We start from the raw sequence: 27024 nt of genomic DNA on the forward strand, positions 1-27024 counted from the left end.
GTTTTCATTTTTTGTTTTGTTGTTGTTGTTGTTGTATTTTACAGGGAAGTTAGAGCTGGTGTTGGCGTTTCATGTGTAAGCGAATGAGAAGTAAAAGTGTAGCAATCTTTAACACACCCACCCATAGCACACACCCAAGCCCAGGTCCAAAGTCTGAAGTTGACAATTCAGTTCTCATTCAGTGTGACTGTTTTTGCAAGTCTGATCTTAAAGAGTCGCTTGTGTCTGAGGAGAGAATGATTACTTTCGAAACATTTAACTGGTTTTATTAATAACTGTGTACTGATGATGTATCATCGTCTTCTCGTGATTGCCGGTCTGTTGTCAGCTTATATAGGTAAGAAAGAGAGCCGGGTTGCTTTAAATTAACGTTGCGCATGTCAAAGTTAAATTACAGTTATTCAAATGGAAACGTGACTTGAGAAACAAATTAAGCATTTCGCTGAAAGACAAAATTAATAGAACAGTTGACGGCAAAATGCTTTTTTTCTGCTGTTGGCAGAATAAGAATCACAGGAGCCAATCGATAAAACAACAAGCATGCGTTTGGATTTCTTTAAATGTCCTTATTTCTTTTTTTAACCCGAAAAGCCGGTTAAAGCCAGTAAAGCACATCACGAGGATGTTTCAGTGTATGTACTGAGGAGATGCAAGCAGTACTGCTACTGTTTATCTTCCACTGCTATGGGAAAGTGTTTATATAAACTGCTTCACCTGATGCCGCTACCTTTTGTAAGTCAATTAGCTGGAAAATGATGTCCGATCAAAACGTTATTAATAAAATTTGTGGATTATATTTCTGACACTTAGAAGAAGAGCAGAAAAAGTTCCTCTTGGGTGTTATAGGTGGGATTTTATATCATGTATGCATACAGTAACAGGAATGTATGATTATGTATATAACCCCAAGTATAATTCATCTGCATGCATGAACTGAGTGAAATGTAAAATTATAACTGTGCATAAGTTTAAAGTTCCTGAAATTACTTTTCTTTCTCATTTTTAAACAGTTTAAACATCAGCAGGTTGTCTTAACCTCGTCTGCATGTCTTAATGCAATAATTTGTCGCCATGTGATTCGTGTGAATAGATATTTGCATTAACATGCAGTTCCACAGCTGTACCTAAAAACTGGCTGGTGAGTGTGTACATGTGTTATTGACATGACATGTTTATCTTAATTGAATGTCACAGTTTTCTGAGTCCTAACAAAGTGAACATACAGTATGTTTGTGTGGGACATCTTCATATAAAAACTATACATCTTACAGGTTTGGGGTCTTCCCCAGCTTACCTCATGAACTATACCTTTCCTTTTCTGTCAAGAAGTGGAACAGTGTTGTTCACTGATGTGCACCCCTAGTTCAACCTGTGTTTTTTTTATTGGTGAACAATATCTTAATCATCCTAAACCAATCAGGAACACTGTGCAAAGTTCACCACATGGACTCGTCCCAATAGTTGTACCATTACCCAAATACTATGCATTTCGTGTGAACCCCAACAGAAAAGTCAGTGCATATCAAATGTTTATGAGGAAATCGATGAGAAATGCATTCGAGTGACTAAGCCTCCAATGTACTTGCATCACAGAAAACTACAGCTGTAATTTATGCAGCTGAGAAGATCATTAGAAATGCAGCTGATTGTAGCGTTTAAAGTGCTATGAAAAAAAAACAGCCTTGCCAGTCTTGGTGCTCTTTTTCAGTTGGGCTGTCATTAGGGTGGTAATTTTCAAATATTACCTAAATTAACTTCAATTTCAGGAGCCTTGAGGAGTCAAAAAGAATTTTCAAAATTTTAAAAGGTTTTTTTCTCCTATTGAAGTCAAAGGTTTACCTCTATCTTTGTTGTGACAGATTTATGCCCTTACAGATTTAACATGGGGATAAAAACATATAGGTTATACTTCATTTTCTCTGTAATGTAATTGTAATCCTACTGGTCAATATGCAGAGTATTGACCAGTATTTTAAAAAGACTGGTAAATTGCAGAGTTTGCCTTGTAGCTCTCGGCTCTCTTCACCTATAACACATAGAATAATGTAAAGGAGGCAATCCAGATGGAGTTTGCACACAGCTTTATTAGTATAAATATGGTTGATTATTCCTCTTGTGGGTTTTTTTCTAGGTGAATCCCGTGCTCATGGTCAGCCACTGCACGTTCTTGCCTTTGCTGGTGGAGATGTTATTCTACCGTGCAGTTTTAATATCTCTGACAACACTGACTTTCCGACTGTTGAGTGGTCCAAGGAAGGCTTGAAGCCAGATGTTGTCTTCTTGTACCGGGATGGTTGTGAGGCCTACGAGATGAAGAATCCAGCCTTCGATTACAGGACAAGCCTCATCGTGAAAGAGCTGAAAGATGGAAACATTTCATTACGGATCTCCAATGTGCAGGTGTCTGATACTGGAAAGTACCAGTGCCTCATATTCCAGAAAAATGCCATCAGGAAGGTTACAAAAGTGGAGCTGGTTGTGGGTATGTCTACTAATGTTCATTTCCACATTGGTAATTCGGCTGTGAACTGTGTAGTCCACCAGCCTGAGAGTTGAATCCTTGCCCATTTATTATATGTATATTAGAGTCAGAGCTCTTAGCAGCATGTAGTTTAATTATGAAGTAAAGCTATGCACCAAGTCTTATAATAGAGGATGTGTAAGGCTATAAAAGACCCTTTTTTATAACTTACCTGTACTACATTTTTAGTTGATGCTGGGTTAGGGTTTAGAAACCAAAACTGTTCAATTAGGCTTACAATAAGACAACCGACTTTGGTTTTCCATGGTGACATAATGTAGATATTACAATCCTTTTTTTATTTTATATAACATTTTGCTTGCCATGAGTTTGGAGAGCTGTTTTATCCGATATATTTTTACCAGGATAAGCTATTCACATCATCATCATTCAGAGGACTTGTTCTTAAGCAGGACCAGGTTCCAATACATCCTATTGACTTGATTGAAGTTGGGATTCTTTTTCATGAACTGATCATGTTTCTCTTTCATTGCAAGGAAAAGGCTTGTTAATGCCACTTTTTTACCCTTCCTGGATTACATTGGTATCATTTACATGAATGCCTCTGCTCACTATCTTCATCTGTTGGATTCTGTCCATCATGGGGCGTTAAGATTTATAACTGGCTGTAAACTTTTAGCTCACCACTGTGCTCTATGTTCACTGGTTGACTGGTCCTCATTGGCAGCATGGTTCATTGGTATCATTTTATCTATCAATCTTTTTCTCCTTTACTGACCTTTTATTTATCAGAGTACATATTTAGTCATAGACTGCAGCGTTGGGACATCATTACATTTACTGTTCCAATAAGTTTATACGGAGCTGGGAAAGAGGGCATTCTCCTTTTCTGCCCCATCTTCATGGAATACATTACAGAGTGATTTGAAGATCTCTTAATTGATTTCAATTGCAGACTTCAAAAGATGTAGAAATGTTTTTTTGTGAAATCATCAGTGGGAACTTGTTCTTGTTTTTGATATGACTGTGCACATTAAATAAATTTAGCTATTTTATTGTTTTCATTTTAATACTATCGTTATACGGTGCATGTTAAAAAGCAAACAAAGAGTATTATATTAGCGGTTAATGTGGAAATCAGAGGCATTAGGTGTGGAGGTCAGTCATGAACTATATTCAGAATCACCTTGTTTTTTTGGTTAATTAGTACATTCATATGTCGCATTTGATCTTAATGGGCCACAAAATATTATCTTTTTCTGAGTCATTTTTTAAGCTTGAAGTACAGCAACAGATTCATATCTTCTACCAAGCCTCTTAGTTCAAAGTATAGATATAGATCTGACTATATGGTCAGGTGTGGCATTGCAGAGAGAACTGGTTTGTTATTAACCTCATGACAATTGCCCAACAGTGAATTGGTCTGCAAAACCATATCCAGTATTTCCCCACCTTGTTTAATCTTTGCCAGTGTTGAATGAAGTGTTTCCTCAATGACTAAAAATGTCAACACAACCAAAACCATGATAATACCTCTACCATGTTTATCAGTTAAATTTTGGTCTTGGTGTGTTATGAAACATCCAAGTATTTTGTTAGTTGAATTTGAAATTAAAACGTGCGTGCTGACCTTTAAACAGCACCAGCCATATCTAGTGTTTAGTCTTAAAGATGGTCATATAACCAGCTATATTTAGTTTCTTGCTGTTGCTTTTTACTACTTGACAGAATTGCATATTTTATGATATTAATGATATTTGATAAATATGGGATCTAAGGTCCTGCAAAAGTTAAAGATTGGTTCACACAAAATACATTTCCTTTCCACAGGGCACAGAATTCGTTTTTTCAGATGAAGGGACACCTTGACAAACCACAGTCATCTACTTTGGCTTGGCTCCATGTAGCTTTTGAAAAAAAGTAGTTTACTTAATGAAAAGCACAGCTTCTTAAAATTATTGTACGGTTAAAGACCCTTTCAACAATAATAACCTTGAGACAACTGTTACTGTGATTTGTCACCATATACAGTGGCTTGCAAAAGTATTCGGCCCCCTTGAACTTTTCCACATTTTGTCACATTACAGCCACAAACATGAATCAATTTTATTGGAATTCCACGTGAAAGACCAATACAAAGTGGTGTACACGTGAGAAGTGGAACGAAAATCATACATGATTCCAAAAATCTTTTACAAATAAATAACTGAAAAGTGGGGTGTGCGTAATTATTCAGCCCCCTGAGTCAATACTTTGTAGAACCATCTTTTGCTGCAATTACAGCTGCCAGTCTTTTAGGGTCTGTCTCTACCAGCTTTGCACATCTACAGACTGAAATCCTTGCCCATTCTTCTTTGCAAAACAGCTCCAGCTCAGTCAGATTAGATGGACAGCGTTTGTGAACAGCAGTTTTCAGATCTTGCCACAGATTCTCGATTGGATTTAGATCTGGACTTTGACTGGGCCATTCTAACACATGGATATGTTTTGTTTTAAACCATTCCATTGTTGCCCTGGCTTTATGTTTAGGGTCGTTGTCCTGCTTTTGCAAGCCACTGCAAATAATTGAATTGTTTTTAACAGCAGTTTTTATGGGATATGTGTCACTTAGAGTGCCTTTCATTCTTCTTCAGAAGCAAGTTCTATAAAAAGATTTAGGATTAGACATCATATATTTTAGTATAAAAACAAGAGTAGAACAAGCAATAAATTAGGATACATGTGTGGCAGATACATAAATCTGTTTTTGTTGCTTTTACAGTGGCTGTTTCGGAGCCAAAGCTTTCTGTGATTTCAGTGGAGGGCGGTGACATTGCTCTGCATTGCGAAGGAAACTGCTGGCTGCCAGAGCCTCAGATAACATTTCTGGATGACAAAGGAAAAAAGATCTCTGAGGAAAATCCAAAAAGAGAACAAGATGCCCGTGGATGTTTCACTGTGACACGAAAAGCCACTCTGCAAAGAGCTACCAGCAGGTTATACATATATACTTACACTTTCTAAAACATCTATAAAGTGGTTTAGAAATGAGGAAACAAAATATTCATCTTGGCATTAATTTTTTTTACAGTACTCTGCAAAACATTTGAACCTCTCTCTTTCTATTCTGCCAGGAAGATGGTAAAACACAGCTTTAAAAAATAATTATTTTGCAGGACACTTCACACAATGAAAAGGTCACGGTCCACGAGGACACTTTTTCCCATATAAATGAAGACTGGCTCAAGACTTTTGCACAATACTACAGATGATGTTTTTACTAACCACCTAACAGTAAAATGAGCTTTTCACTAATATAACACTAATTATGTCATTTAGTGTCACCTGCAGAGTTCATCAACCAGAGTTTAACCTGACAAGGGAAACAACAATCCTCATACCAGGTATGCAGGGACTTCACTGTGACATGTGTACATCTTACACCTAAAATCATGTTTTATTTGCATTTTTCATCTATGTGAGGTTTATGTTTTAGAGTATTTTACATTTTCAAAATATTCCAAGTTATTTATAAAACCGCACAGTGTTATGTCATTTTAGCTGGCTGTATGAAATCTGATCTTCAAATGGTTGTCATCACCATTGGAGGAACAGCTGGATTTCTCTTAGCTGCAGCTGGACTGATTGCTCTTTTGTTTAAGCCATGTGGCAAATTTGGTAAGTAACAGTTCTCAACTAAAAGACGAAAACAAAAACAGTGCTATAGCAAGGCAAGCCACGGAGCCATATACTTTTATATATACTGAGCAGCTTAGACATATTTTATAGTGAGGTATGTCCAGTGATCAGTAATCAGTGTTGGGAAGTGCACACACTGATTCTTAATAACATTATGACCACTGATTTTGTCTTCATCATAGCACCTGTTAGTGGGTGGGAAACAATATGGAGCAAGTGAACATTTTGTCCTCAGAGTTGATGTTAGAATCAGAGAAAATTGGCAAGTCTAAGAAATTGTAATGGTTAGGCTAGTCAGAGTATTTCTAAAACTGCAGATCTTGTGCAGTGTTTCTAGTCTGGAGTGGTCAAAATCTATGAAAAATGGTCCAAGAAAGGAACAGTGGTGAACCAGCAACACGATCATAGGTGGCCAAGGTTCACTAATTGTTGTGGGAAACACGGGCTGGTCTGTCTGGTCCAATCCAACAGACACGCTACTGTAGTTCAAATTGCAAAATAAGTTAATGCCTGTTCTGATAGAAAGGTGTCAGAATACACGGTGCATTGCAGTTGCATAAGGGGCTGCATAGCCAAACACCAGTCAGGGTGGCAGTGCTGACCACTGTCCAGCACTGAAAGCACCAACAATGGACGTATGAGCATCAGAACTACACCACAGAGCAATTGAAGAAATGGCCAGCTGGATGGCCAGCTTTGTTTGTGTTGCTTACCTGGGGAACACCTGGTATCATGGAGAAGAGCAAGCTGTCAGAGGCAATGTGATGCTTTGGACAATGTTGGGAAACCTTGGGTCCTGCCATCCATGTAGATGTTATTTCGATGTACCACCTGCCTAAACATTGTTGTAGACAATCACCCTTTCATGTGAAAGGTGTTCCCTGATAACTGTGGAACCTTTTGGCAGGATAATGCACCCTACCACAAAGCAAAAATGGTTCAGGAATGGTTTGAGGAGCCCAACAATAAATTTGGGGTGTTGACTTGCCCTTCAAATTCCCCAGATCTCATTCCAATCTGTTTGTCTGTTTGACATGCTGGACAAATAAGTCCTGGGAATTCTTTTCCCAAAACAGTGATTGGGAAAGTGTTTTCTGAAGTCATAAATAAAGTGAAAAGCAGGGTAATTCTCTTGTAGCTGTATACATCTTGGTTTCTTTCTACAACTAGATTATTCAGCTGATTATTTTATTTTATTTTACAGCTATTGTAAAGCAGCTAGAGACCAAGAAGTCATCAGATCGAAGTATAACGTGTGAAAGCTACCACCTACTGACAACGGACAACTTGGTAAATGGCCACAATGGGCAGATGAATGAGTTTCTTATGGACGATGAGACCATAAAAATACAGAACAACAAAGTTACTCACTACGACAGGGCAACAATTGTTCGACGCCATTCCACAACCACAGGAGATGTTCCAAAACCCTCACAATTATTCTTAAATCATAGCCCTGACATTAACAACGTCACCAGTGTGTACAATCCAAACCCATCTTCAGCTTCAACCAGCATTAACACTACAAAATCTGGCAACTTACTCAAAAGCAGGGGTTCGAAAATTGTTATCAAAAGACAAGACAGCTTTCCAGACCCTGGTCACATATCTCAAAGAAACCACTGTATGTACAGCAGTCCAGATATTTTACAACTACATTCATCAACATCCAACCCTTCTTCTGCTCTCAGTAGCCACCAGATGATCAACTCCAGTGTCTCACCGCATCGAAGCACCCGCCTTCCTCAGCGTAGACACTCCTCAGTACTTCCACATTTAACAGAATTCAATAACCATCACAACCTCCTGAGAAATTTACCTGAAGGAGATGAACAGAAAGGTTTATTAAGAAATGAAAACAAAAGGAAACGTAAATTGTACTAGAATAAGTGCATGGCAAGGTAATGCTCACTTGGTTCAAATGATTGAAACTCCTTAACTGAGCAATAGGTGCTGAAATTTAACACCAGTGACTGAAGCGTGGAGTAGGAGCTTGACAGTCAGCTGCAGTGACGTGAGTATTGCACTGGCTGTTGTGGTGCCTCGGTGTTGTTGGAAAAGGGGGGATCTTGGCATCACTGCTTAGATTGTTACCTCTAGATAAGAGTTCAAATAAGTAGTAGAAAAATGGAATTTAAAAGAACTGAGCCAGCCCGGTGGTGTATTTCTAGAAAACTAAGCTAGTCCTACAGAATCAGAATCAGAATACTTTATTAATCACTAAGGAAAGTATGTAAGAGATACAGGTCTTTGATTTTTTTTATTTTTTTATTTTTTGCATTACCATTTGCAAAATCACAGAGACCATGATGCTTTACCATGATTTGGGGGAAAAAACAAAATGTTCTGTGCTAAAATTAGCATGGATATAGGAGATCTTTTCCAAGAATCTAACTCAAGTAAGCTCACTCTCTTCTTTTTTTTTTTTAATTGTTATTGAATTATTGTATATATCATGATGTATTCATCCTGCTCATACATTAACCTTTTTGTTCTTTAATTAAAAATATTTCCAGGTTTTTGCATAAAATGTGCAAAAGGGTATCTTTGTATTTCTGTAATTGAAAGGTTACATTTGCTAAACTTGGACAGTGAGCTCGGTTTCAGTGGCTCATGTAAAAATGTTTGTCATCTATCATCTGTAATCCCAAATGATATCATTTTTGTTTGGTGATGTTTTTGCACAAGGGCATGCATTCATTTAAGTTATTATTAAAATGTAACTTTCCACCAACTTCACCCAGCTGTGAAAGTAGTTTACAAATCTCTCAGCACAATGTCCCAACAAAGTCCTGCATTCTAATATGATTTTCTCAAATATGTATGTATGTATGACAAACAGACAGGGTGACACCATAGACAGACAGAGACACAGACCAAATATAACACATAGAACCCAAACAATAATAATCATCATCATAATAAACTAGAAAATGATAAACTAAAAGCGCTGGGTCACCGACCCAGGACCATGACAAAAGATACCCATAGTAAACTACAGTTCGTTGAGTGGGATGCACACAGATTAATTTAATGTTTGACAGAGTAGTGGATCTCTTGGAGGACCAAAGGGAAGATTCATTAATGTAGTAAAGAAGGACATGCATTAAAGATTAAATCTGTGATTTTTTTCCCCCAACACATCCTTGTGTTTTTCTTAGTAGCATATGTATAAAAGCTGTATTGATGTATAAGGGGAACAAAAAAATGAGGTTAGTCATCGTCTTCAATTAAAAAAAGATGGTAGGCTGAGAAGTTGAAGGCATGCCGAGTGTTTAGCAGCCGAGTTTTCCCTCTGCCTCGAAAAGCTTAACATTTGTAGTGTCCTCCAACTGCCACAGGATGGCAGACCTCTCCAAGAAGAATCACATGCTCAAAGAGACCACAGACCTCAAAGCACTGTCACTGATTTGTCAATGATGTGGTTCATTCTTAATGCTCTCATACTGAATGCACACCAAAGTATCAGATAGTGAACCTCATTTTGACCCCAGTACATTCATGTAAATGTTAAAAAGTGCTGAGACATAAGCCCAGCATGAATGTGTGTGACTGGGTGAGTAAGACTTGTAGAAAGGTGATATAAAGGTGATATACATGTCCATTTACCATTTACTTACTTCTCCACAATCACTAAATATCTCGATTTATATGGGGGCTTATATTATTTAAAACTGCATTGTGCTAAATATCTGTTGTGTAACCAAAACGTTAATCTAGTGTTAAAATGTTAAATTAACAGCCGGAAGAAATAAAATATGAATTCTACTGAAATTTAAAAAAGCACTTTTCCAATTTCTTTATCAGTGGAAAAAAATGTTAAAGTGCAAAAGGGTCGGTTGTTATGAAAGTGGTTAGCCATTTCAGTGAAAAGACATTAGCTGTGCTTGCTAGGCTAGCAACTGCTTGTGTGATTATTTGTTGTCTACTAAAAGACCATCCAAGAAGATGTTTGTTACCAGTTCTGACAAATTCTGTCATTTTATTAGTCTGTCATTGTGTTCATACCTGTTGTTTATGCATGCATCTCACTGGCAAGCATTAGTAACAACAGAGCATTCAATCTTTGGATACTTTTAGCTCAAAGAAAAGCTGCAATGCTAAAACTAGTGCTTCAGAATGGTTGCTAATAGTGATGTGTCGGTCGCGAACGAAATGGCTCCTAGAGCCGACTCTTTGAAGTGAACGACACAAGGTTTTTTTTTCTTTTTTCTTTCTCTCTCCCTCTCTCTCCCTTTTTTTAGCTTCACTCCGCACAGGACTTGTGCTTTGCGCTGGGAAGAGGGGCGGTAGTTACACTCACAGTAACACAGGACCAGAGCAGGAGGGAAAGAGAGCCAGAGACAACAACGTCACGTTAGAAAGGTGTAGTAATCATTCACAACTATTTTCAGTTGCGGATGATAAAGGATTCAGAAAGTTTATTCATGCAGGCCCATATGACAGAGAATATGCATCTTCTTTTTGTTTTCATATTTTAATTTATATTTAATTGTGTTGTGGTTTGCAGTGTTTTATGTTGTTTCACTTTAAATTTGTTTAAAAGGAAAAAGCTGAAAATTTAAATAGTTAAAAGTTGAAATGGAAATAGTTGGTTTTTATTATTATATGATTTATTTATTACATTTTATGTGGAGTGAATAAATAAAAGTATATTTAAAGTATATTTACGGCACGTACAAACCCCAAAGCACGTAAAAACTCAGAAGCAAGGACAAACTCCGAAGCACGTACAAAACCAAACAGAAGTGCTCCAGAATGCTAGGGACAGTGTTGAGCTTTTATTACCTAGTGGCTACACAAGCCAGCAAGTACCAACGACCGGATTTGGTGTGTGGTAGTAACAGTTTTTTTTTTAAATTATCTGAATATATATGAGTGCTTGTGTATAAATACACAAACAATACACATATGCTTTCAATTGTGTAATTTAAGTGATCTAGGTAGCTCTGTTTTGGAAGTTCAGTTAACGCTAGAAATGTGTTTGTATGTGCTTTGTCTCTAGGGCCACCACATATATTTATATATAAACATATATAAATAAAACCACTTTTTTTACATTAGTAATTCCTTTTGTGCATAATTTTTAATTGTTGTTAATAATAAATAAATTAAAGCAACAAAACAACCTGGAGAGCTGGTTGGGAGCCGAAAGAGCCGGTTCTGTAAAAAGAGCCAGAAATCCCATCACTAGTAGCTCATAAATCAGCCCACAAATCAGCAGCTGATATTAACTCTTAGATCCACGAGTGACTGGACTCTACATTTTTAAATAAGTTAGTCAAACATTGCTGTTTTCTTGCCTTATCTGCTCGCTGTTTAAATTGTGACAAACTACCTGTTTCGAGCTACAATCACTACACACATACTGTTTACTTTACTTTACAACTTTACGACCAGTGTTGGTCAAGTTACTTGAAAAAAGTAATCAGTAACTAATTACTGATTACTTCCCCAAAAAAGTAATCCCGTTACTTTACTGATTACTTATTTTCAAAAGTAATTAATTACTTAGTTACTGAGTTACTTTTTAAAAACACGATTTACAACCTGAATAGGTGATAAAGCGATAGATCTTTCAGCCCAATTCTACTTTTTCTGCATAATCCATCATACAAAATGTAATCAAATGGAAAAGTCTCTTTTTTTAACTTGTTTTATCAGTTTTAATCTTTTAACTTTATGCATCAAGCAAAAATTTAATTATATGCAACATTCTCTGACTTGAATAAATTAGTTTAACATTTAAAGCTATTTTCTGCACATTCCAGTACATAAAATAAAATATTTTTTGTGTTTACACTCACTCTTTCAAATAGATGCAAGTAAAACACAGCAGAAAATAAATAAAGTCAAAGACTCATCGGTGCTGTTGCTCTATTTTCACCTGTATAGCAGGACTGCGGTAGGCGGAGGTTTACCCTGGTGCAGGTGTGCCGCGGTCAGTTGAAGAATCCACGACTTTCTCTGTGAGTTTCCCATTACGTCATGGCGCACTCGGTGCTTGCTTGGAAGTTTAGGGGTTTTTTTCGCTGTAAAAAGAAGTTTTCTTCCCACGCACGATGGACGCTAATGTTTTTGTCACTTTTTATGGAATCAAACTCAAAGTAAGGTCAGTACTTCCACACTTTAAACGCTGCACGCTCATACTCTCTCCCACAATCGATATGTGATCCATTGTTGATCTGCAGACAGCTGTTGTCACTAACGCGCACTTGCTGATGTCACTGTCGTGAGACATTCTCGCAAAAAATCACGGTTTTAGTAACGCAGTAACGCAGCGTTCCTACGGGAAAGTAACGGTAATCTAATTACCGTTTTTGCAATAGTAATCCCTTACTTTACTCGTTACTTGAAAAAAGTAATCAGATTACAGTAACGCGTTACCCATCTCTGTTTACGACCTTTGTTTCTAGGAAACTTATGATACCTATCGGAGGATCATTTTTGACCCACTTACACATTTAAGGGTTAAGGTGGCTGCTCGCATCTTGTAAAAAAGATAAATTGGTGTAAGGGAGATCAAATCAAGTAATGGAACCAGCATTTATATGCATTAAAACAGATGATACTGTTGATATATGATTGCATTACTTGCATAGGCAACTTCTTGGGTTGTTTTATAGTTTGGTGTACTTTCCCCGAAATAAAATCGATGCATTTAGTAAGCAGGTCAGTTGCATTAATCAAATCAGTCGCATGCCATGATAACTGTTGATGAGCAAACACATTTCGATGTGTTTCCCGCAGCAGCTGCCATCAAACAAAACAACCACGCCTACCAAAATCTTCAGGAAGTGAGAGATCAGCGTCTGTTTTTCTGTTAGTTGGTGTTGACACAGGATGCAGTTAACACCATTCTGCCTGATGCTGAGTGAGTACAAAATTCAACATTTAAGGATATTTTGAACAATTTTGTACAATTTTTTTTTCTTATAATCCATCATTATCCCTGCTTACACTGTTATTTCTTAAACACTGCTTTTATTCGGTCCTTAATAAATTATTTTCATTCTGGTTTTTTTTTTGGTTGTTGTTTTTTTGTTTGTTTTTTTAATTTTCACCCTTTTCTTGTCTCCTTCTCTCTCCCTTCCTTCCCTACAGCCTGTCTTCAGGTCAACCCTGACAGGTCTCAGTTCTTCAGGTATGACAACATCTCTTTGAGCTGTGGCGAACAGTTGAACAACACTGGTTGGAAAGTGAAGAGGAAAACGCTCGCAGGGGGGACCAGACCCTGCTCCTCTGGCTGGGGCTATGCCTCCTCGGGTTCGACTTGCATCATCGGACAAACCTACCCACCAGACAGCGGTGTGTACTGGTGTGAGTCTGTCAGTGGGGAGCAGAGCAATGTGGTCAACATTACCATTACTGGTATGAATAACACTACGTTAAGTTCTGCTATGCAACATTTAAACTTAAAGTCACACTTATTAAGGCAGATCATTTAGAAACGAAGCAAAAAAAACCTATAAAAATGACAAATCTTGATTTTCTGCATTTTCCAAAGATCAGCCTCTGATTTTGGAGAGTCCTGCCCTTCCTGTGTCCGAGGGAGCCACTGTAACACTGCATTGTACACCTGAGACAAAGTCCTTCAACCAGTTTTTTGATTTCTATAAAGATGGCCACTGCATCAAAAGGAACTCCACAGGAGAAATCACCATTAAAAGGGTTTCTAAATCTGATGAAGGACTCTATAAATGCAGCATTTCAGGAGGTGAAGAATCACTAGGCAGCTGGCTGGCAGTTGATGGTGAGCAACAAAAATCCCATCACATACACAATGTTGAGCAATTTAAAAATTTTAAGCATTTTAAGAAAAAAGAAATTTAAAAAAATGGCTGTTAGAGGAATTATATCTAAATCTCCAAAATTTGCATATTTGTCTGTGTTTTGTACATCTGCAAATGATGAAGAGAGAAAAACATTCTACCCCTAAAAAAGACACAATTAAAGAAAACATGTATTTAATAAAGCATTTAAATGTATAATTTCCATGTTCATCTCTTTACAGCTTCATCTCAGGAGTTTCCTTCATCTACATCTGCAGCTGAACCGGCCGCTCCCTGCTCTTTTTCTGTCTTAAGACTAGTATTTCACCTGTTGGTGGGAACGCCTTACCTGGTGTCCACTGTTCTACTGGGGCTTATATACCGAGACAGGAGGAGAGGTAAAGTAAACCCTGCAAGTGTGTAAGAGGTATTTCTTATCAGATTGGGTTATAACAACAACAACATGTGCTATCTGCTAGTAAACTGTTTTCTTGAGGCTTTTGTTTGTTGTCAGTGACAATTTCTGTTAATCAAAACTGTTGTCTGAAAATAGAATGTTACATAAAATAGATATGTCATCTATTGTTGATTATTTTGTTGTCTTCATTTTTTTTTGCATATTTGGCACAGTGACATGCATCAAATCATTAAGAAAATAATAGTCCAATGTATCCAAACCTGTTCATTTTAAGAATTTCCTTAAACAGAACCTTTGTGACAAAGTGAATCAGCCTAAAGATTACAAAAAGCAACAGATCATGCCACAATCTACAGGAACACCGCAAGCGAGGTCACAAAACACCATCTAAAGAACTGCAGCCTTTACTTGGTTCAGTAAAAGTCAGAATTCATGATTCAACAATAAGAGAATGGATACAAATTGTATTCATGGGAGAGTTCTAAGTAAATCACTGCTAACCAAAAAGAAAGGCTCATCTCACAGTGTCAAAAACATCTCGATGATCCCCAAAACCTTTGGCAAAATAATTTCTGGACTCACAAGACCAAAGTTTTTGGAAGGTTTTCTCATCTCACCTTTTCTCAGCATAAGAAGATCATCATGCCATCAGTCAAACAAGGTGGTGGTAGTGTGATAGTCTGGGACAACTTTGCTGCTTCAAGACCCGGACATCTTACCATAATTGATGGAACCATGAATTCTCCTCTCTACCAGAAGGCCCAGCCATCAGATTAAGCTTATATATATATATATATATATATATATATATATATATATATATATATATATATATATATATATGCACACAAAATTTCTCCACAGCAATGTCACAGGCTCACTGCCAAATGTTTGATTCCGCCCTTACTGCCAAGTAACTATTAGCTCTGAAACATTTAAGTGTGACAAATATCAGTAAAAGAAAGAAAAGCATTGAAAATGGAATGCAAATCCTTTTTTTTCACTGTACTGTACGTATAATTTGGCCACTAATTCAAATTCAATTCATAAAAGTCTTCATAAAAGTGGCTGTAGCGGTAGAGCTGGTCATCTACTGATTGGAAGGTTCGTGGTTCGATTCTTGGCTTCCCCCAAGTCTGCATGCCAAATATCCTTGAGCAAGATGCTAACCCCATGTTGCTCTCCGATGATCCATCGAGTGTGACTGTGTATGAATGTTAGATAGGCTAACAGCTTGGAAAAAGTGATTGGGTGAATGAATTATTTGTATAAAGCACCTTGAGTGCTCAATTAGACTAGAAAAGCACTATATAAGAACCAGTCCATTTACATTAATGCACAATTTTAGAATTCATAAAAGGGAGGCTTTTGGAAACTGTTTGGTTTCAGCGCTTACATCAAATAATCAAATCATCCATGCCTAACTGTGTAATGTCATCCTCCTTTTGTTGATATGATGGCAATGGATAATACTCCTTAAAATCTGCTCACCTAATGCTGTATTTGTAGTTCACTCTACGATATATTGACTACATATGTGTGTGTGTGGGTGTTGCTGTGTGTGAAGTTGGAAATAGAGATAAAGGAAAGTAGATATGTTCATTTTCTTATGTCAAATATAACATTTGTATGTTCGTTTTCACATTATACATGTTTTAATGGTTGCCGGAGGGCTTTAACTTTAAATTTTTAAATTTTTAAATTGTATTTCCTGTCTGGCTTTATCATTTTACAGTATTAACTGAAGGTGGACGGCCTCCACAACATAATTCTTGGTTATAAGAACTAATAATCTGGTTTCAAATGGTGCTACAAAAGTGTGAATTTGAGCTTTCATAATGAGACTTTATAAATCATTGGTTGATCTCACGGTGGTCATGTCCATTTTTTTATACTGTGCTCATGAGCAATAGATGTTATTGGTAGAAAAAAGTCTGTTCTTTAGGTGCCACGTTATTATAAAGCAGCCATGTTTTTTCTGGTGAACTGTGTTTTGACACCAGCTGCTGAGGTTATTGAGGTTTGCAGGTAAATTCCAAAGTTACAATGTGGTATTGCAGGTGACCTTTGACAAACAAGTTACTTCTAGAAAAATGAGGCAATCTTGATCTGATTAAAAACCTTTTACTGCTGTTTGCTGACGACTGTTAAGACAAAAGCTGCAAGAATTCATGTTGCTGTTCTGTTTGTTTTTTCTTCACAGCAGCTCAGAATGCTGTGAAGAGAATGAGCACGGATCATGTCATCATGGAAATGGTTGTTTAACCAAACAAGCTGATGAACATGTACCACGGGGTGTCCTGAACGTGGGTATTCATTTTTCACCAGCTTTCAGTTGACATTTGCCAGCATTTATCTGTGCAGGGCCAACGGGGACCGTAGTGTCATTCAAAAAAAAAGAGCTGAGGCCTGCGCAAGTGGTCTGTTTGTAACACTTCTACAAACTGAGTCTTCTAATAACTAATGTTATTGTCTTGCTGTATTCTGCCACAGTATTTCATGTTTTGCATTGTTATTGTGTGTGTGCAAGCCCATCACCATGTTGTTTACTTTGTTTATCAGGAAAACAGTAGTTACTATCTGAATATCAGGATAATGTTTTAATACGACTTCATGTTCACTAACACTCGAGTATAAACCTTGGTTTTTATCTCAAAGGGTTTTTCCTGTCCTGATGCCACTGCGTGTGCCTGCTGCGCAATCTTTCTTCATATCTTACCACTTATAGCCCTTTCAACAGTATCTCAGGTCGACCTGATGTGGCTCTAATCGACTTTAATCATTTTCCATTAAAAGGACCACTTAATAGCAATGTGGACAAAAGACCCATAACATCATCTGTATGTGACGCCAACACCACGACAGGTTGAGGCGATGGTTCACCTGCTTCGATGTATGACACCCGGTCATTGGGGACTATTGATGAGTTAGGCTCAGAGAGAAAGGTTTGAATTCAGTTAACATCCACTCATTTGAATGGAATTTTTATCTGTTTGGAAAACCAAAAATGAATAACCAGAGTGCAAAACGATGCATACTTAATTTACTTTTTTAGCATCTAGCTAAAACAAACCATGGGTTAATAACCCTAGATGGGTCACCAGAGACCTGTTGAATGTTAGGAGTTTAAAAACAGAAAGAGCAAGTGTGTGTTTAGAGGAGACAAAGATGTGTCTTGGTTTTTATTCCTGTAATGAGATTTTTTTAATCAAATTTTTGTTTTTGGTTTATTTTAAAACAGTGGTAAGGTTTTGAATTAATATTTGATATGTTAGGTTCTTGTCAATAGTTTTTCACCTATTATGATCTTTTTGTACAGATTTAACCGATTTTTTAAAAATTGTTTTAGTTGTATTCTTAATTTCATAGCAAGAATAAATATATTTTAAAAATAAATTTCATGTCTGGACATGAAGAGATGCCTCTGATTCATTCTTGTGTTGTTGGTTCGTCTGGAGTGGTTCTTTTGTTTTTTCTCACTATTAAGGTTTTCATGACCAGTTTCTCCGATCACATTATCAACCCTGCCGAGTGACTTTTCTTAAAATCACAGAAATCTTAGGACTGAATAAATGTTAGTAAGCTTTCCCGGGTTCTGTGTTTTGTTGCTCAACAAAGGCTGTTCACTTTGCTCAGTTCCTTCCTGTTGTGGTGTGGGAGGGGACAGTAGGAGAGCAGAAATATGAAGAGACACATAAGAGCAAAACTGGCCAGTTCTTTTATTGGCCACAGGTGGCTTTAGTCAAGTTTCCACTCAGTCATAAATCAGTAATAAGCAGTGAGGTGTAAAGCATGCTGTGACATTTCTGTTGACATGGAGCCCATAGTAAAAGTCCCAGACATGGCTGCTATCTGCTATTTTTGACGTGTGACGCTTTTGACCTTTTGTGACAATTTTCCTCTGTTTTCATAAGAGCAAGAACGTTTGTTGAAAAATATCAAACTGTTAGATTACAGAGGATGTGAAATGCATAATCGCTGTGTGTGAAAAGGAAGTGTAGGGGCCTTCAGTGCTCGGCGAAGTGTTTGTGGTTTTATTTTCATCAGCTTTTGTACGGCTGTCTCTTGTTGTTTTTGTCCACACTTTCATCTCCGTTCAGCATGGGGTTAAAACTTTACTCAAAATTAATAATATTTCTTTAAATTGCAAACAGAGAAATGCAGTGATTATTGCTCCATCAGCTCTTTCAGCCAATATGGGTCAGCTGTGGTTAAATTGAGTGTATTCAATCTAGGGGAGTGTAATTTCTGAGAAGACACAGGACACTGTGCCAGTTTAAAAACCCACAACACAAACAGCTCAGCAGTTATATTGAAAGCATGTGCAGTTTAAAATGGCAAAAACGATTTAAAAAATGGAACAAAAAAACAAAAAAATGGAAACGAGTATAAGTGCTTGTTTTGACAGGTAAACTTGTTTGACCTATATTTAGTTTTCTGCTGTGTGGCTGGAAAATCCTGTGGTCTGGTTTCTGAGTAAAGCTGCTCTCTGTTGTGTTCGGTGGTGGGAACAATAGGACCTATCTCAAACACTGAACCAGAGGTTTCTGACCCTGAATAAGTACCGATGTCACTGTCATGGAGTGCACTGCTGTGTAAATCATAGTGAATCTTTACAAAATCTTCACATTACAAATTATTTAAATATTCTCCAACATTTTGTACATAAGAAGGGAAAAGAGGAGGGGGAATTGACGATGAATGAAGTAAAAACAGAAAAATAGAGGTAATTTAGTTCTTTTTTTTGTTATTTTATATAACAATATGTCTTGGTCAACACAATCACAGCTGCATTGTGCCAAATACAAATGTAAACCACGGGCAAGTCTGTCTGACTGAAACCACTTCCTGTGGAAAAATTTGGCCAGATTTGCAAAAACGCTAATATGAAACACTCTTAGGTTTCTGTTGTGTGATACACTTTTAATCTACATTCTCATATTCTTATAAAAGACTCACTAAATCGCACTCATTCTCAGAACAAATCAAATGTCAAACTTGCTCCAGCAAAGAATGTGAATTACAGCTTGGCCAGAGGTAACCAATAGAATTAGCACCATCTGCTGGTTTTCTCTTAATACAAGCAATCCAAATGATTTAATAGTACAGACATTTAATGTTAAACATAGAAATGAATAAAATACACACACAAACACACACACACACACACACTGGCACAGTGGGGTTTGGGTTACCACCTATAAGCAAAGTCTATCTATCTATCTATCTATCTATCTATCTATCTATCTATCTATCTATCTATCTATCTATCTATCTATCTATCTATCTATCTATCTATCTATCTATCTATCTATCTATCTATCTATCTATCTAGAGATGTATTGGAACGTAACTGGATGCAGTGGCAAAAAGCACATTGCCAATGGATTCTAGAGCTGTTTCCATTTTAAGTTTCCAACCTTGTCAGAACAGTTTGGCTATGGCCCCTTCCTGTTCCAACATGACTTGCACCAGAGCACAAACCAAGCTCCATAAATACATGGATGAGTCCTGACATCAGCCTCTTAGAAAACACCTTTGGGATGAATTAGAGTTAAGTGAACCAGGCCTTCTTATCAAACATTAGTTTTTGATCTCACAAATCCACTTCTGGAATAATGATCAAAAACTCTTACATTACTAAACTTTGTGGAAAGCCTTCCCAGAAGAGTTGAAGCCCTATGACTAAAGAATGAGATGTCACTGTAGTTTGTATGCATGTGAAGGCAGATGAGCAAACCCCTATAGTTTGTATGCATGTGAAGGCAGATGAGCAAACCCCTATAGTTTGTATGCACTCAAAAAAAAAAATCTAAAGTGACAAACATTCAAAAACTATTTACATTTTAAGAGAAAGATAATGGCTGTTTTGTGTTTGTCTAAATGATGAGATTCTGGTCATATTAGGTTTATTGTTATCACCGGCACTGATTTCCACCTCACAGGGTTAAAAGATGTGTTTGTCTGCCCTAACAGCCCTGACTTTCCTTCACCATCCAGATCACAAAACATAAACAATAAAGCAACAGAACTAAAGTGCTTTTAGTGCTCAGTTGTAGCAGAAAGGTGCATTATAAGAACTTTTCTTTTTTCTTTTCAGGCTTCAAACCTCAGTGCCTTACTTCCAACCATTTTCTCTGTACATATTAAACCTGCCTCATTTGTATGTTTACATTTAAGTCTGTAAGATGTTAAAGGATGAAATACACACATCTAAAAGCTGCTCTCTGTAGCTTTTATTTACAACTCTGTACATGTATGTCATGCCATCATTCCACCACCAGATAGAGCCAAAGACTAATATCAGTACACTGGAGATTGACACGATGGTGCGATTCTTCATCAGTAAACAATATGCATCTATATCATATAGTATATACATAAGTAGAAATGTGATTATTTACTCAGAAAAAAAATGTGCAGTAACAACGTTTGTGATATCCTTTTCCCAAGTTCTCTAGATTTTATAGCCAGTTTTGTTTTTCCTTAATCTCTTTCTTCTTCCATTAGACTACTTTATCTGTAAAAATAAAGAAAAAATACTGTTGAACGACTGACTTTACACTGTTGTTTTTAAGCCAAAATAAAAGTTAAAGTTAAGAAACAGGAGAACTTTTGACTCACAGAACGCGTGTGGACTTCCTCTCACCACCCAGACCACAATGCCAACGGTCGCTGCAACACCTACAGCCCCACACACAGCACCAGCAATTTTGCCAGCACGACTGCTGTCATCACCTGCATGTATGCATGGCAGAAGGAGAATAGCTGAAGTAATCAAGTACATTCTATTCATTCATTTTATACCCTGGCTGCACATTTTCAACCCATTAAAAGTATTCATAGTTACCTGATGCTTTGGGCTCATCTGCCACCATAGTTGATATGCTCAGTGTTTCTGTTTCGGTTACTGTTAAAGACAAACATATCGACATGGTGGGAAAATGGCCACATTCAGATTCGTTCCAGTCCTGCACCACCACCAAGGAGAAAAACATGCATTATTTTGCAGCTACAACTAGTGATGGCTGAATGGCTCTGTCTTGTTGGGCACAACAAACATCTTTGTTTTGATCACTCCTAGTAGAATTACACAAAAAAAATGCATTTGATAACTGAACGCCACTAATGGTAATAACAGGTTACAATAACCAGACGTCAGTGATGCAGGACTTTAACACAATATTAATGCTCTCTGTGTTTGACGCACCAGTAGTCGTGCTCGCTGGAGTAGTTGAAGGCAGAACGGTTGTTGGCATAGATGTTGTGATGACTGGTTCTGAAAACATGATAATAAACATGTAAAAATAATTGATCGTGAAAAGCAATGAAGGGAAAAACATAATGTGAGTGTGCTCACCTGTGCGATAGCTCAAAATCACACATCGTAGCTCAGACTGATATTTGGCTGCACTGATGAACAATTGAAATAGTACAAAAACATCAATTTAAAATATTCCAGTCCTCGTGTATTTACTGTATGATGTGCTTTTCACTTATTATTATTAATGGATCCAAATCCCACACTGACCCTTTCTCTGCCTGGACTAAGAAGCAGACGGGATGATCTTCTCCATCTTGATTCTCAGATGGCGTCCAAGTCAGGATAAATTCTCCATGTGATTCATTGTGTTTTACAACATTGTGCGGTCCACTGAACAAAAGCTTTAAAACCCTTAAAAACACACACAAAGGAGAGATTGATGCTGAAAAGTATCAGATATAGAAATAAAAAGACAAAGATAAACCCTAAATACCAATAACCCAAAAACAACAATATAAGGTAGTACTATATTTATTCTGCCTCAAATGAAGGGAGTATTTAATTGTTTCAGTTTGTTTGTCTGTTTGTTAGAATTCTAGCATCCACAGTTTTGAAGATATAATTTTCCAATTTTGTGTGATGGTAGATACCGAAAACGGCTGATTTAATTTGGGTCAAAACTGGGTCAAGGTCACACTAAATTTGAAAATCTGTAAAAACAAACAAACAAACTTTATATTAGCCACAATTTTGTAATGTAATGTTAATTTATTTTCTTCGAACTTCACAACACTATGACCTTGACCTTCAATTTCAGCACTCAAGGTCAAAGGTCAAATTTCAAGAAACCATATCTTTTCATTTTTTTCAATTGAATGTTGCAATGACTCAATAACAGGGTGACATCATCATATTGCAATAAAAACATCATAAAGCGTTAAAGTGTTAGTACAGCCCTTCAGTTTTGGGGAAGTTAGACTCTCTGAGAGCACTTGTTGCTTGTTTAATTGATTCTTGGGATTTAACTTCGTGGGCGCTCCACCTTTGTATTAAGTGGAGGGATCTAACCACTAAACCTTTAAAAAACACACGTGTAATGGTGCAAAAATTTTATTTCTTTGTAAGGTAAACATGGTACTCAAATATGTTCTGTGTTTACTCACATGGTGTTTTTCACCTCTGCCATAATGGTAATGTTCACTGTGTCATTAGTGTACATGCGAGCCCCATTGGCTGGGGTTGGAGGTAGAAACCTGGGCAGGTAGACTCCCTCTGAGCATGATGGTGCAGGAGAGTCCACTGGAAAAAGATTTTTAGGTCATTACAATAGATAGCTAGCAAAGTAGTGTAGCAAGCAATTTAACCTTGATATGAAGTTTATCAAATTTTGGTTGCTCAATTAAGACACTGGTTTGATATGTAAGGTTCCAAAACTGACAGAAAGTCAGAGTTGATTTGCACATGTGCAGAGGAGGGATAGAGGACATATTGGGCAATAGATGTTGAACACAGAGCTGTCAGGCAGGAGAAAAAGAGAGGGACCGCAGAGAAGATTGATGGATGTGGTGAAGGAGGACATGCAGAGGGTGGGTGTGACAGAGGAGAATGCTGGTATAGGGTGAGATGCAGGAAGATGATCTGCTGTGGCATAAAGGGAGCAGCCGTGAGTGAGTTCATCTTTTCTTGCAGCACTATGGAGTATAACATCCCTGTGCTGATTTTACTTTGAATAAACAGGATCCTCAAATGGTAAAAAGCTTTGAAAAAGAAAAAAAAACCTACCCATCAGAGCAAATCTGATTGGTACTTTGCTGAGAGCCTCGCTGGGAGTGATGTTTGTCTGAAAACCATAATCACTGATGATGATAGTCTTTTTTGGGAAGTCCTCCATTTCCAGCTGTACTGCATATGAACCTTCATCTTGCCTGCTGACAGGATTAAATGACAATGTGCAAGCCTGCACAAGTTTGGTGAAGACTTGTTAAAAGTGGGCATTGTGTTTGAGTTTGAGGGGTAGAAATGTTTGTGAATTGTGGAGAGACAAACGGATGGATGGAAGAAAGACATTTTATCAGCGCTTACCATCAGCAGTCCTTCAGCTAGAAGAGCTAAGAATTAATAATTTACAACATTTCTCTGTTTCTGTGACTAGTTTTTACTGTAGTATCATGCTGTAAGTGTATGTGAAACTCACTTGTGAGATGGTCAGAACAGACGGTGGTGTACAAGGATTACACTCATCTGCGTCTATGTCTCCAAATCTGCATTTAACCTTGTCTCCATCAGGGTCAAAGGCCGACAGGGTGAAGACTCTTTGACAGTTTGAAGGGACTCTGGCACATAGGAATCACATGCAGTACAGTAAATACAAAACTCACCCAAAAATCAGCACTGTAACTTTGGTTTTTAACAACTGCAGTTTCAACAAGGCTTCCTCCAAGGAAAACAAAAATAAAATACATGTAAGGACTGTCAAGAATCACCCATTTAACCCTGTTAACATTCACCATGTCACTGGATATTCTTTAAGGGTTATAGATCGGGATAGAGCTCTGATATCTCCACATATTTTAAAAATATTGGAAAATGGAAAATCCTGTAACAGCAAAGCTGTAATGCCAAAACGTGTGAGGCACTGGTTGAAAGGTGAAAAGTGCCTTTAAAATTAGGTAGCCATAATGTTTTGCTGGTGCCCCACTGTCTGCTACTGACTTGGTTTTATGTGAAAAAAAATAATATGCAAGTCATATTTTATTTTATACTCCTTGTGCCTGTGCAGGTTCTCTTCCTCCCACAGTCCAAAGACATGCAGGTTAGGTTAAATGTCATTTATTAATTAGCCATTTGTGTGAATGTGAATGCAAACGTTTGCCTGTCTCTCTGTGTTCACTCGGTGATGGAATGACAACCTTTCCAGAGAGTCCTTGTGACCCAGCATTTTGAGTTTCTTTGTTTTGGTGATATTTTGTATTATGGTTTATGTTCCTGTTCATTAGTAGTCTTAGCTTGTTTCGAGTTTCTCATGTTCCTTGTTTAAGTCTTTGATGATTAGGCTCTCTGTTGTGTCTTTGTCCTGTAGGTCTTTCTTCGTGTCCATGGTTATCCATGTTTCCCCAGCCCGTCATGTATCCTCTCGCCCCCTCTCCTCCACTCCTCTGTCAAGCTCATGTGTCAGTCTGGTGTTCCTTTGTTTCCTGTTTTATTGTGAAAGTCTTGCATTCCTTATTCAGTGTGTTTAGTTTTGTTTTCCCAGTCTTGTTGTGTATAATTCGTCTCAGCTGTGTTCCCCATGTGTTTTCTGTTGCCTCATGATTTTACTGTGTATTTAAGCCCTCTGTTTCCCTCTGTCCAGTGTTGCATTCTCCCTCATCTGTCGTGGCTGTGTGCTTCTCCGTGTGTTTCTTTGTTAGTTCAGTATTCCTGAAATTTCCCTGTTTAGTTTTGTATCATTTATTCCACTCAGCAAATAAAACTGTGTTTTTGTGTTAACGTCCTGCCTATGAGTCTGCATTTGGGTCCTTTCCTGCCTTCATTACAGTAAGTTTATGACAATTAAAACAATAAAGAAGCTTACCGCAGGGCTGGCAGGATGGTGGTCTGAGGTGACTTGTTTGGCTGATTAGTGTCGAGACGAGTCCTCAGGTCCACGTTAGTCAGAGCTCTCCATTTCTTCACCTTGTTTTTGGTTTGAATCCAGTCACCGCCATCCAATCTTTGGGGTTTCAAAGAAGGTAATTTGGTTATTTTCTATACACAACTTATGCTAAGAACTTGTGCAACATATACTAATTAGTATTCATTCATACAAGAAATGATGGGGTATTGTTATCAACCTGCCGGGCGGGTGGGTGGGAACCTGATGGACACTCAATGTTGCAAAGGTGCACCTAATAATAATCTGGGATATATTTAAATTTTAATGGCTTTGATCTCAATGTCAAGGTTAAAGTACAAGTTTTCTGAAAACCTTGTCTGTGTGATAATTTTATAACGAGGTCATCTAGGCGTCTCAAATGATTGCAATTATCAACTCAAGGTCAAGGTCAGAGGTCAAAATCAATCAATTTTCTCGTAGACTCCTGGTGGAGCATAGGCCTTCTAGGTCAGAGGTCAAGTTTACTGAAAATCTTGTAAATACAAATTGATGTATGTAAATAGATCTTTGTGAAATAGCAGGCAATGAAGTATAATCAGGTTTTGATGATGTTTTAGGTGAGACAAGTCAGGTAAGACTACACTGTGAATGAAAAAGGGCTCATATATATTAAGGTGTGATGCATGACATTTGATGCATTGTTAATTGTTGTTTTTGGTTTTTAATGTTTGTTAACTAGAATTCTTACGCTGATTGGGAAGGCTAGAGAGAACATAGAAATCCCTTTTGTGTTGTGTCTGGCAGGACATCTGGCATTAAATCAAAATCAAATATGCAGTGCTACCTGTAATAGTGTGGCAGCCCATTGCAAATGCGGGAGGAGATGAAAGTAGCTCTGTTACATAATCTGATTGCCTCAAATTAGGATTAGGGGCTGGTTTGGAGTTATCATCTATGATAATTTAGACCTCAGAGGATTAAACCTTTCTTTTTTTATCTGACGTGTTACTGACCGTAGCTGAAACACAGCATTGCTGGAAACCTCCCGAGACATGACTCCTTCCCTCTGACACCACTCTTTGTCCTCCTCATCCACAATGCTCAGCTCCACACTTTCTGTACCACAGTCACCGCTGACACAGCTCCACGTGTCTTGATCGGTGCATGAGCGAAAGCTCAGCTTGTAGTGAAAGGCCACCTGTAATATTGTAACAATAACACCTGTTGTGTTATTATAAAGAGTCCATGCACTGTTCAAATAAAGTCAGTGCTTTTAGGAGCCTTTTGGAATGTCAGTGAATTTGCCTTTACTTCAATCCTCCTTAATTAATAAGTAAAACTCTGAGCCCCTATTTCAGACTAAACTAAAGAGTCCTGGCATTAATGGTATAGGTACACCTACCGTGACAGAGCCATTATGCGTCTTGTCTTTGGGGGTAAAAGTCATCACTGTCCCAAAGAAATGGTTAGCCTGAGAACCAAAGAGCAGCAGCAATAGAAAGAGGAGCAGCATGTTTATATCCATAGTTGTGATCAGTGAAACTGTGTAGCCCTAAAATAAAGTTTAAAATAGCGTAAAATAAAGTCCTTGACCCAGTTATGTATGGCTCTGAAATGAAACAAACAACGTGTTTTTCTCCCAGTACTCCTCCTACTTTTGTCTCCTCCCTTTACAACTATAACTATGACACAGTTATGTTGTAAACTGAGAGCAGACAAACGGAGGCTGTCTCTTCAGTCAAGGCTTCATCGTACAAGCACGACTTTTCTCTTGATCCTGTTTACTTAGAGTTAACTAACTTTTTGCTCTAATCA

At 37.6% G+C, this 27024-nt stretch overlaps 3 protein-coding genes across 4 annotated transcripts; 2 read left to right on the forward strand and 1 right to left on the reverse strand.

The window, feature by feature from the left end:
• The first annotated feature begins 259 nt into the window (after window positions 1–259).
• LOC143416683 (butyrophilin subfamily 3 member A2-like) lies at window positions 260–8044 on the forward strand. The gene is made up of 6 exons (XM_076882146.1): window positions 260–337; window positions 2132–2482; window positions 5244–5457; window positions 5801–5865; window positions 6023–6139; window positions 7365–8044. Exons 1-6 carry the CDS (start codon window positions 286–288, stop codon window positions 8042–8044), a joined length of 1479 nt encoding a protein of 492 aa, XP_076738261.1. The 5' UTR covers window positions 260–285.
• Window positions 8045–12882: 4838 nt separating this feature from the next.
• On the forward strand, window positions 12883–17645 carry LOC105940590 (high affinity immunoglobulin gamma Fc receptor I). Its single transcript, XM_012916291.3, has 5 exons — window positions 12883–13034; window positions 13265–13531; window positions 13668–13913; window positions 14175–14330; window positions 16554–17645. Exons 1-5 carry the CDS (start codon window positions 13004–13006, stop codon window positions 16613–16615), a joined length of 762 nt encoding a protein of 253 aa, XP_012771745.3. The 5' UTR covers window positions 12883–13003; the 3' UTR covers window positions 16616–17645.
• Window positions 17646–20564: 2919 nt separating this feature from the next.
• LOC112429703 (uncharacterized) lies at window positions 20565–26838 on the reverse strand. Of its 2 annotated transcripts, XM_024799776.2 has the most exons (12): window positions 26612–26835; window positions 26223–26407; window positions 25189–25326; window positions 23809–23947; window positions 23397–23571; window positions 22778–22913; window positions 21882–22025; window positions 21711–21763; window positions 21561–21629; window positions 21201–21260; window positions 20975–21088; window positions 20565–20870 (listed from the first exon to the last, which is right to left on the reverse strand). In XM_024799776.2, exons 1-12 carry the CDS (start codon window positions 26732–26734, stop codon window positions 20857–20859), a joined length of 1350 nt encoding a protein of 449 aa, XP_024655544.2. In that variant the 5' UTR covers window positions 26735–26835; the 3' UTR covers window positions 20565–20856. The 2 variants fall into 2 exon arrangements, with proteins under 2 accessions (XP_024655544.2, XP_024655546.2); XM_024799778.2 differs by lacking the exons at window positions 20565–20870; window positions 20975–21088 and having other exon boundaries at window positions 21202–21321; window positions 26612–26838.
• Window positions 26839–27024: the final 186 nt, after the last annotated feature.

The sequence above is a fragment of the Maylandia zebra genome, linkage group LG3 (genome assembly GCF_041146795.1).
Source record: "Maylandia zebra isolate NMK-2024a linkage group LG3, Mzebra_GT3a, whole genome shotgun sequence".
NCBI lineage: Eukaryota > Metazoa > Chordata > Actinopteri > Cichliformes > Cichlidae > Maylandia > Maylandia zebra.

What these genes read in the sequence shown, in the direction of transcription:
- LOC105940590 (XM_012916291.3), top strand. Translation starts at nt 13,004, where the DNA reads ATGCAGTTAACACCATTCTGCCTGATGCTGA. An exon ending in GGTCAACATTACCATTACTG is followed by an intron (nt 13,532 to 13,667) that starts GTATGAATAACA and finishes CATTTTCCAAAG; the next exon opens with ATCAGCCTCTGATTTTGGAG. An exon ending in ATACCGAGACAGGAGGAGAG is followed by an intron (nt 14,331 to 16,553) that starts GTAAAGTAAACC and finishes TTTTCTTCACAG; the next exon opens with CAGCTCAGAATGCTGTGAAG.
- LOC112429703 (XM_024799776.2), bottom strand. Translation starts at nt 26,734, where the DNA reads ATGGATATAAACATGCTGCTCCTCTTTCTATTGCTGCTGCTCTTTGGT. An exon ending in CGCATAATGGCTCTGTCACG is followed by an intron (nt 26,408 to 26,611) that starts GTAGGTGTACCT and finishes ACAATATTACAG; the next exon opens with GTGGCCTTTCACTACAAGCT. An exon ending in AATCAGATTTGCTCTGATGG is followed by an intron (nt 22,914 to 23,396) that starts GTAGGTTTTTTT and finishes ATCTTTTTCCAG; the next exon opens with TGGACTCTCCTGCACCATCA.
- LOC143416683 (XM_076882146.1), top strand. Translation starts at nt 286, where the DNA reads ATGATGTATCATCGTCTTCTCGTGATTGCCGGTCTGTTGTCAGCTTAT. An exon ending in AAAAGTGGAGCTGGTTGTGG is followed by an intron (nt 2,483 to 5,243) that starts GTATGTCTACTA and finishes TTGCTTTTACAG; the next exon opens with TGGCTGTTTCGGAGCCAAAG. An exon ending in TAAGCCATGTGGCAAATTTG is followed by an intron (nt 6,140 to 7,364) that starts GTAAGTAACAGT and finishes TTTATTTTACAG; the next exon opens with CTATTGTAAAGCAGCTAGAG.